This window comes from Myotis davidii, unplaced genomic scaffold (genome assembly GCF_000327345.1).
Source record: "Myotis davidii unplaced genomic scaffold, ASM32734v1 scaffold30, whole genome shotgun sequence".
NCBI lineage: Eukaryota > Metazoa > Chordata > Mammalia > Chiroptera > Vespertilionidae > Myotis > Myotis davidii.
The window spans coordinates 2,300,484-2,311,433 of record NW_006282874.1 but is presented as its reverse complement, the minus strand read 5'-3'; the positions used below and the strand labels follow the sequence as shown (position 1 = coordinate 2,311,433).

General features: G+C 53.4%; 1 protein-coding gene across 1 annotated transcript in view; it reads left to right on the top strand.

Annotated features, from left to right (window-relative positions):
- The window catches only part of TG (thyroglobulin), a 152,913-nt gene that overhangs the window by 59,273 nt on the left and 82,690 nt on the right, over positions 1 to 10,950 (top strand). The window contains 3 exon segments of the mRNA XM_006753290.2: positions 389 to 468; positions 1,350 to 1,493; positions 4,798 to 4,860. Of these exon segments, the coding sequence (XP_006753353.1) occupies positions 389 to 468; positions 1,350 to 1,493; positions 4,798 to 4,860 (287 nt within the window).

Below are 10,950 nucleotides of genomic sequence, written 5' to 3'. Positions count from 1 at the left end.
CCATTTCCCCCATCCCAACACCCACCCCCCATTTCTGGAGACACCTTCCCTACCATTTCTTCCCTTTCCTAGAACCCAAAGCTGAAAGGGTTTGAGGATTCTGGGCTAGCTTGGCTTAGAGCCTGGCACATTATAAGCACAGAATTTATGTTCACTGAATGAATGAGTGGATGAATGAAGGATGGCAATTCAGTATTCCTGAGAAAAGAGTAGAGTGTTTTCAGAAAATACCTCAAAGCTAGGAACCCATTCATGCATATTGGCCAGAGCACCCCAATTTAGGAAGTCATAAGGAAAGCAGGCCCCCAGAAGCAAGAACGCACTGTCCCCAGTAGGCCCCGGACTCCCGTGACCTCCTTTGGGCCTGCTCTTCCTCTTCTTACGCCAGGTTCTTCGAGTGTGAACGCCTGTGCGACGTGGACCCGTGCTGCTCCGGCTTCGGCTTTCTAAACGTTTCCCAGTTAACAGGTAACAGTGATAACACCCCCTCACCTGCGCACAGCCCTCTGCAGCCTAGGACACGCATCACATCTATGATCTTATTGAATCTGCATCTCCTCGTGGTGGAAGGGAGGAGCGAGCCTGTCCCCGAATGGGAGGTGGGGCTTGCAGAGGGGCGGCAGCTCATGAAGGGGACATGGCTCCTGGCCTAGCACCTGGTCAACTTCACTCGGCACGTCTACCCGGCCGGACACTCACTAAGCATCTTCTCATCTTCCAAGACTCAGGTCTGGCAGTTTTGTGGGGTGAACTTTGGATCCAGTCATGTGATCTGTGTTTAAAACTTGAGTACTTGCTAGTGGTGTGACCCTGGAAAAATCAGTCTCTGAGCCTCAGTTTCCACCCCTGTAAATGGGATACAGATGCTCCCTCCTCACAGGGCTGTGTGGGGGCCAGGTGATATGGTGCAGACGTCCCCAGCACAGCCCTGGGCACGTGATGGGTGCCCCATGAGCATTAGCTGTCTTTATTCCTCTTGGACCAGAGACAGTAAGGTACCAGGTTTTTCATCAGTGGCTAAGGTCACACCTAGATTATAGCTGTGAACCCCAAATATCTACTAAAGAATGAGTTTGCAGAATTCCCCTCTTTTAGTTTAGAAACGTCTGTCTTGATTATTTTCCTGGTCCTGGTTATTATTATTTTAAACTTTATTATTTTTCTCTTTTTAAATGGAATTTATTGGGATGATATTGACCAATAAAATTATATAGGTTTCAAGAAATCCAAAGATACCTTGAAAGAAATGAAAATGAGAACACAGCAACCCCAAATCTATGGGACACAGCCAAAGCAGTTCTAAGAGGGAAATTCATAGCATTCCTGGTCCTGGTTATTTTTTGCTCCAGGAGGAGAGGTGACATGCCTAACTCTGAACAGCTTGGGACTTCAGACCTGCAGTGAGGAAAGTGGAGGGTCCTGGCGCATTTTGGACTGTGGCTCTCCCGACACCGAGGTCCGCACCTATCCCTTCGGATGGTACCAGAAGCCTGGTGAGTAATTGGCTCCGAACCGCTACGTGAACAACTTCAGTTGACTGGTTTCCAACCATATATTAGGATGATGTCATCGGGCCTGGAAGTAGATTAGTCAGGATTCACTGTGTGCAAATAACAGAAGCGGATTCTTTTTAAATTACGCAGAAAAGGAATATCTGGGGAACCTGTTCATAGACTCAGAGGAAGGTGACCCACTCAGCCTCAGCAGCGTGGGTGTGCTGAGGAGGAATGAATGGGCAGCCTCCGGTGTGTCACTGTCATCCTTCTTCTCCTCCAGAGGCTCTGGTGGCTGCATTCAATCTTTAGATTCAAGGGAGAGTTTGTCCCATCTTGACTGTGAGCCCGCCCACGGGGGCAGGGCAGCCTGAGTGACAGGCCAGGGAGGCTGTATGCACCGGCAGGGAGGAGGTTCCTCAGAGGACAGTTAAGGCGCTGTTACTGGACAGAGGAAGACAACAGGTGTGCCCTCTACCAGGTTCCCTTGACTTTCTCCTCGTGTCAATTAGGAAAAGGTAACCCCACATCTCTCCTCCCACACCCCTTCCCATCTCCGCATCCCACCACGTGCTGGGAAGTGTCCTTGTCCATCCTTATATTGCTCAGGGACCAGCTGGGTACAAAGGCGCGTAAGCCATAGTTCCATTTGTTCAGTAATGTTCTGGGCCTCAGAGAGGTCCTCATGGGCAAAGGCTACACAACCTCGGTCCCTGAGCCGTGTCCACAGGACAGAGGTGGATGCTGAGCCGGGCAGACTCCAGGAGGGAGGCCCACGCCTGCAGCAGGGAGCTCTGGGAGGGCCAGCGCCTGCGGGCTGTGCTTTCTGACTTTGCTGACACAGTGCACACAAGTTCCACATGGCTTAGCTGAGAACCCAGAGCCCAGATGAGCCATTGTGAATGCAAATGAGGCTGCTTGCAGCCCCTTCCTGGCAGTGGTACCCAGAGAGGAAGTATTCTTCACATCTAGGTGGGAGGCCAGGGCATGAGGGCAGCTCTGTGGTCAAGCAGTGCCCCAGAGACTCAGTGTTCCTGGAAGGGGAAGGGCCCTGCGGCCTGGGTACCCTCTGCTCTTTGAAGAAACCGGGGCTGACCATCCTCTCCAGCTGTGTGAGGCCTGCGAGTGGGGCAGGGCCATTGGTTGGTTTACAGAGTCAAATGTGGCTTCTAGAAAAACAGTGGGAGCTTCACAGTGTCTCTCCTTCTGCCGAGCAAATGCGGGTGGGCCCTGAAGCAATTCCAGATGTGGGAGCATCACCCGGAGAGGGCGTGACCAGCTCTTCTAGCGAGGTCTGTGCGCCCCACATAGGAGCTGCCGCATGGAGGCAGTTTCTGTACAAGCTGTTCTTCACGGTCATTCACATCCCAGCAAAGCACTCACCAAGCACAGCGTTGGCTCCAGGCACTAGCCAGTGATGGCGAACCTATGACACGCGTGTCAGAGGTGACATGCAAACTCATTTTTTTGGTTGATTTTTCCTTGTTAAATGGCATTTAAATATATAAAATAAGTTTCAAAAATACAAGTCTTTGTTTTACTATGGCTGCAAATATCAAAAATTTTTTATATGTGACACGGCACCAGAGTTAAGTTAGGGTTTTTCAAAATGCTGACACGCTGAGCTCAAAAGGTTCGCCATCACTGCCCTAGGCTAACATTTTGCAGAAAGCATCTTATTTAGCCCCAAACAACCCCATGAGGTAGCACCTGTTGTTACCCCCCTGCCCCCCATTCAGTGCTGCGCTGGCAAATATTTTATAACCAGAGAAGATGGAGGGGCGCGCTGGTTTCCAGCCGTTGCCATTTGCCGTGGTGTAAATACTCTCACTGTGGCCAGTTTCAAATACCAACGTGATGTCCTGGAAGGCAGAGTTGGGAAGAAGCAGAAAGGTTAGCAGTCATTTGTTTAACAAATGTGAGTTAGCCGAGCGAATGGCTCAAGGTTACACAGTGAGGGGCACAGTAGGAGGGCCCCATGGTGAGGGGCACAGTAAGAGGGCCCCACAGTGAGGTACAGAGTAGGAGGGTCCCACAGTGAGGGGGCACAGTAGGAGGGCCCCACCAGTGAGGGGCCCACAGTGAGGGGGCACAGTAGGAGGCCCCACAGTGAGGGACACAGTAGGAGGGCCCCACAGTGAGGGGGCACAGTAGGAGGCCCCACAGTGAGGGGGCACAGTAGGAGGGCCCCACAGTGAGGGACACAGTAGGAGGCCCCACAGTGAGGGGGCACAGTAGGAGGGTCCCCAGGGCAGTGCCAGTCCTCCCAGGGACCGAGGGTGTTGAGGGTTTCAGGGTTGCAGGGCCCCAGGGAAGCTGAGAACCCTCACAGCTCAGCTGTTCCTGTGCAGTGAAGGAGCCCGCACCCTGCCCCCCGACCCCCCACCCCCCTGGAGGGCAGGCAGCACCCTCTTGTGAAACGCGGATGTTGGGCAGAAAGAGTAACAGCAGCAGCAGAGCTAGGAGACCAGTTCCTGCTGGTGGGAGCTGCATGGTGTCCTCATGGTTGTGTCGTTTCCAGCATCTTATTGATGTGGCCTGGATGTTCATTAGCAAACCAAGTGTACTTTGAATTGCAAGTTAATTTCCAAGAGCACAGTTACTGGATCTGAGACAGGACATTTCTATTTCTTTAAATTTATCTTTATTGTTGAGAATATGACAGATGTCTCCGTTCCCTCCCCGATTACCCACCCCATTCTGCTCCCACCCCCTCTCCAGGCCTTCACTCCACTCTTGTCTGTGACCACGGGTGATGCATGCATATAAATTCTCCGTGCGGCGTGTCAGTGCCCCTCAGAGGGTCAGATTGCTCCCTGAAGACGGGCTGGTGCTCAGGGCCTTTATTCTGAGCCACTTGCTCCCAGGGGGCAGACATCTACACGGACGAGCAGGGTGCCAGCTGGCCAGCGGGTGTAGCGGCCGGGCACGGCGGCCGGTTGGCAGCATCTGAGTGTTGTCTGAAAGCGCACAGAATATGGGTGGCGGGGCCTCAGTCAGTGGTCCTCAAAGTGTGTCCCAGGGCAGCAGGGTCAGCCTGTCCTGGGATCTCAGGCGCCGCTGCAGGGGCACAGGGTGTGCAGGAGAGGCGACCCTCTGGTGTTTCCAGCCCCTGAGAGGTGGTGGTCCCTTCGGCCTCCCCGAGCCCTCCTGACTGACGCAGGGTGGTGCTGGGAGTCGCACATGCTCTCTGCCTGCCAAGCCCAATTTTGCCACCACCCAATTGTCCCTCCAGTAATGCCCTCGGAGCTCAGGGACCCCCAGGGGAGGAAGCGCTAACAGGCTGCCTTCTTCTCCTTTGCAGTGGCTGAAAATGGTGCTCCCGGCTTCTGCCCTTCGGTGGCTCTGCCTTCCCTCCCGGAGAAAGGTGAGCTGCTTGTCAATGTCTCTGATGTCGGTGCCCCCTCCTCTTCCTCCTCTTCCTGCTTCCTTTTGTCCATAGCCTGCCGCTCGCTGGACCCTCTCACACCCATCCATTCCAGGTCCTACCCACTGCCCGCGTGCAGAGGCAGGACAGAGGCCCGCCCGTTTCACAGAGGAGGAAACTGACTCACAGCGATGACATGACTTGGTCCAAATACCAGCTAACCGGAACAGAGTGTGACTCAAGCCCTGTTCTCTGGGGCGCGTTTCACCCCATTAAGGAAAGGCTAGGCCTGCGGAGTCCTGGGGCGATGCCAACTGTGGTGGCACTAGTAGCCAAGCAGTGAGGAACTCAGCTAGCTCCGCACTCGTGCAGAGGAGTTCGGGCTCCCCGCCATCAGCACACTGGGTGGCACTGTGGCATCTGAGGCGGGCACCGGCCCGGAGCCCAGGAGCAGCCCAGACTGAGGCCACTTGGGTCCAAGGCGGCAGGAAGCAGGGGGAGGGGCTGCTCTGGACTCTGGACGGGGTGCAGTGGGAGGGGGCAGGCCAGCGTGGGCCTCCTGCACGTCCCTTCCCTGTGTCCCACGGTCAGAAAATGAGAGGCTCTGGGAGCCCCTGAGAGTTAATTCCTGCCCTGTGACCTGACGTCTGAGGGGCTCTAGACGCCTGTCATTACCGCCTGGCGGAGAGGCAGAATATAGCTCCCGTAGGAGGCAGCCACTTACGGTCAAGGCTGTGGCCGAAAGTGTAAACGGTCCCATGATGTCAGGTTCCTCCTCTCCGTGGAAATTGCTAACTTTGAAGGTCATTTTTTTCCTGCACACTTTATTTTTAAAAAAAATTTTAAATGTATCTTTTATTGATTTCAGAGAGGAAGCGAGGGGCGGGGTGGGGGGAGACATAGAAACATCAACGAGAAGAGAGAATCATGGATCAGCTGCCTCCTGCATGCCCCCCACTGAGGATCGAGCCCAAAACCCGGGCATGTGCCCTTGACCGGGATTGAACCCGGGACCCTTCAATCTTCAGGCTGACGCTCTATCCACTGAGCCATACCAGCTAGGACTTTCCTGCACATTTCATAGAGAATGTCAGAGTCTGAGCAGAGTATGGCTTCCGGTACCTGAGGCACTGGGAGGTGGGCATCACTGCTGGCCAGCCAGGAATGGCAGGGGTGGGCTTAGGGAAGGGAGGACATACTAAGGCCAAACACATGTCCCAGCCAGACTGTGGTCAGAATTGATTTTGAGTTTTATCAAGGTAAGATACGGACATCTGAAATCATCTAAGAGACCCCAAGGTTTATGGTGGTTGTTTTTTTTAAATCAATGTGTTCCCCATCTCACCTCTACCCACTTGCCCTTGGCACTGCCCGCGGGAGGCCACCACCTTCACTGTGTTTAGCTGTGTCTCTCACTCTGGCCTCTACATTTCTAAACAACAAGCGACTCTTGTGGTGCCGTGATGGTTCAGTTTGGGAGGTAGCTGCTGAGTCCAGGCCTTGATAAACAAGCCCCCAGGGCTCTCTTTTGTCACCTTTTTCTGGTTTGCCTCCTTCATTCTCAAAGCCTCGTCATATCGAGATTTGGGGCGGAAACAAGTGTATTTGGCCATGACGGCCATGTGAACGAGGTTTCCTGGGAGCCTCAGTGTGTAATACAATCTCCTGGTGTCACCAGCACCTGCGTGGGGCCTGAGCTGGCCGTCCTCTGCCACCCCCAGATGCCACCCCTGCCTTCCAGGGCCCTGCTGCCTCCTGGGCTGCCCCGGGGGTCCGTGGAGGAAATCCCAGGGGGTCCATGGAGGACATGGTCATGTCCATACCCCACCCACCTCAGTACCTGGAGAGTTAGTTGCACCACGCTGCCGTGTCCGTCAGCACGCCTTCCCTCCTTTTCTTCATCTCAACATGTGTTGAAACCCCTTCGCTGCTGTTTGCTCATTTCCATGGTCTCCCTTTGTTAGCTTTGTGGGTTTAGATTTTCCATTCATTACTCCATTTTTAGGGGTTTGTGGAGGGAGAGAAGAGGTATGTGTAGCGTTTAATGAAAAGCAATAATGTATTATTTTTTCGGAATCTTTCAACCTCTAATGCAAACTGCATGTTGTCCTCAGCGCCGTGCTAAGCAGTTGCTCCTCACACAAACCTCAGGAGATGGGTCCTCACTTAATACTTACGGCTCATGGGAGGCTGGAACCGTGCAGACAGGGTGCAGGGCAGTCTCGGTGAGGAGGTGACTCCGTGACAGTGTCTTTCCAGGCTCCCAGGCTCTCTGTTTGGTCTGAAGGCGTTGGGACTTTTTTGTTTTCACCTAATATTGCATTATGTGTATATTTCCAGATTGTTATACAGGGTGGGGCCAAAGTAGGTTTATAGTTGTTTATATGGAAAATGATAGAATAATTAATAGATAATAATACAAGGATAAACTGTGTTTTGCATACTCACCGCTGGGAACCTACTTTTGCCCACCCTGTCTATCTCTCTAAATCATGTGTGCACGAGTTTATTCATTCATTCATTCATTCATTCATTCATTCATCTGTGTCCTACTGTCACGATGCTCCCAACCTGATGATGAAAAGCGGGTGAGGACAGGACGGCATTATCAGTGACAGCTGTCCTGTTACCCCACCAGGTGGATCCCCTGCCGTTCACCAGCTCCCCCGTTTTGGACATTTGGTTGTTATGGCTCGTTATGAGAATACTACAACAAAAACCTCCGTACAGGGAGCTTTTGCCAACAAACAGATCATTTCCTCCAACGTGAAATGATAGTGTTTGAGAAATTTAGGTTTTATGAGTCTAGACTTATATTGCCAAAGTAGTCTCAGGTAGTTCTTCCTAGCGTTTTTTTCCCCCCACCACATTCTTGGAATCACTTAAAAATATTACTCATTAAAATTAGAGGTGAAGAGGGCTCCAATATCTAATTGCCGGATGCAAACTGTTAGGCACGAACCAACCACAGCGTGAATAGCTGGGAGTGACTGTACGTGCCTCTACCCTGGATTTTGCTAAACATTTGTATTGCTGAGATGTGAGTTACCAAGAAAAGAAAAGGGGAAGATGGAGTGTAGCCCGTCTCCCTTCACACCCACAATCTGTGGCTCTGAGTAGCTCTTTCGGAGGCAGAACGGGTGGGCACGGTCTTTTTAAAGGCGCCTCTGACAAGTGTGATCTGCAAGCAGGAGAGAGAGGGAGCTGGCGTCCCATCTGTGCTTAGCTTCCAAATTAGAACTGGGTGTCTGAGCGTGAGCCTTTGTTTCGGATCAGAGGGAGGGCCTAATGATGCCTTAGGGTATGGGCATGCCAACGTGATTCTGACATGTGACGTGAGTGTGTGTGTGTGTGTGTGTGTGTGTGTGTCCGCGCGCACTATGCATATACAGAATGCTCAGCCCTATACAGTTTCTATTCAGGGAGCAAAGGAATATTCATTGCATACCAACCATTTCAAAATCATTTCCCGCTCAGAAGACAGTCTGATGGTCGTAAGAGCCACTTCTCAGATAAGGAAACGGAGGCTCGGCCAGGTTACATGGCCACGCTGGGGTTTGAACCCATGTGTCGTTGCGGCCCCTCAGAGTTCCTAAGGCTCCTTGGTTTGAGCTTCTGGAAAGGGTGAGCGAGGTGGACAGTCCGGTCCTGGCCTTGTCTGGAGGCCTAATCTCTGGGCCTGTTTCTTGTAGGAGCCAGTGTATCGGCCGCCCCTTCCAAGTCTAGCGTGAACGGGGCATCTGAGGCTCTGAGGGGCGGAGGGGATGGCGTGGAGGGGGAGGGACTTCCTACCTGGGTACAAACACGCGCCAGAAATGACTCTGAGCACTTCCCTGGCTGCTCCAGAGGAGGCTCCCGGCCCCTCGGCTGGGCTGCCGGCGGCAGGAGTTTGTCCAGTGGACACGTTTCAGCAAGCGTTTCGGAGGACAGTGGTTTGTCCATGCGGGCCCCGGGGCGTGACGTCAGGGTTGGGAGTTCGGTGTGGCAGACACGGGGCCATAGTGGGACCCGGCAGAAGATGCGCAGCAGAAAAGCCCTGAGTTTGGAACTTGAGCTTGGCAAGATCTCTTGGGGTGGGTGAGTGAGCAGGAGAGTGGCAGCGAGCTCCCGGGCGGGCGAGAATGGAAAAGTATTAAGGCCGAAGAGGTCATCTTTCACTTTGATTGAGTCCAGGTCAGTGAATGTGCACACACCAGCCACGTTGGGATAAGCCTCCTAAACCCTCACTTACGTCACAGGAGACGTGCGGCGCTGGGGTTGGAGGCCTTAATGGCAAAGATAGGAGCCCACGGGTCAGGGAGAGGCACAGGAAGGTAGGATTCAGGAAGCTGAGCCACTTACACTGCCGTGAGCGACTCGCAGGCTGTCGTGGGGTGGAGGGAGGCCCGCCCCCGGATTCACCACAGCAGGCAGGGAGGGACCACGTCATGCCATGCTGCGACATCCGGACTAGCATGCATTTGCCAGATGGCCACGAGGGGACAGGGGGCATCCTGGGCGGGGGGTGGGGAGCATGAACGGAAGCCCACGGCATGCATTGGCGTAGCACATGGAGGGGAGACAGTGGCTCAGGACCGGGGGGCAGGAGGGGGGCTGGATGGGGGCCAGGGCCAGACGAGCACGTGCGTGGGGTACCACACATCCTCCAAGGGCTGTAAGCAGCTGCCCAGTGAGCTTTACAACGGTGTGAAAGCTCTTCCCTGGGGCTGAGAAGGGGATGCCTGGTGGATGGACAAGCTGGATTTTGAGAAAATGAGGTCAATGATGGCATCTGTGTATAGAGTATCCTTTTACTCTTTTCAGGGAAAATTGCACATTTTTTTTAAAGACTCAGAATAGTAAAATTGTTATTTTTTCTGATGAGAAAAAAGTGCACTGAGGTTTAAAAGACCCACAGCCACCCCTCGAGAGGGCGCTCTGGGTGGCACAGGCTGCCTCGTGGGCACTGAGGGTGGGCACTGCTCCGTCTCCTGCCCGCCCAGGCAGGGTGTCTTCCAAGGCCTTATCCCCGGGACACCTCCCCTGTGCTTTTCACTCTCCATCTCAGAATTGAACGGTTGGATTGCAAGGCAGAGGAAAACACAGAAAACTAGTCTCTAGAAATTTGTTCTGCCCTGGCTGGTGCGGCTCAGTGGATAGAGCAACCACCCACATACTGTAGGGTCCTAGGTTCAATTCTGGTCAAGGGCACGGACCTTGGTTTCTGGCTCAATCCCTGGCCCTGGTCGGGCAATGTGTGGGAGGCCACCAATTGGTGTCTCTCTCACATCGATGTTTTTCTCTCTCTGTCTCTCCTCCTCCCTTCCACTCTTTCTAAAAAAAATCAATGGGAAAATATCCTCGAGTAAGGATTAACCAAAAATAAAAAGAAAGAAAGAAAGAAAGAAAGAAATGCATTCTGTATTCTAAGTTCATTTCACTCAAGGAACTTCAAAATGCCCTTTAGGACATGCTCCAGCCCTTGACCTTGAGTGCCCTTGAGGGGCAGGTGCAGCACAGGTTGCTACCAGCAGAGAGAGCTGTGCCTGAGACTGTGGCCTAGAGGGTATTGGGGATGCCAAGAAAGAGGCCTTTGAAAGTCTGCCCTGGTTGCCTTTTCAGTGCCGCCCCCACCTCAGCCTGGAGCCCAGTGACAGGAACAAAGCCTGAACTGGGTGGACAGGCATGGAGGCGGCTGCCCGATGGTCTCCGGGGCCACGAAGGCAGGCAGAACCCCCTTTGTGTGCGTTGCCTCTACCCTTCACGTTCGCGGCGCCTGTAGGTGGATGGAATTCAGTTGATCTTTCCAGCAAATGTTTTCCATTAAAGCCAGAGACAGAGTCGTGTGATCCTAAAGTGTGTCAGAGCTGGCAGGGAGCTTGCACACCGTCTAATCGAGGGAAGCAGGGGCCTCCTGGTACCGCGGTGAGCTTCCAAGTCAGTGCCCTGACTTCCAACCCACTCCATCACTCAGCCCCCGAGCGCTCCGGCCAGCTTCTTGGCCTCAGTGCCTCCCTTTGCTTCTGTAAAAGGGGATGACAGTGGGAATGAAGAACTGTCAGTCCCTAGGCTGGTGCTGAGGCGTAAATAAAACACAGCGTTCAGCCAGAA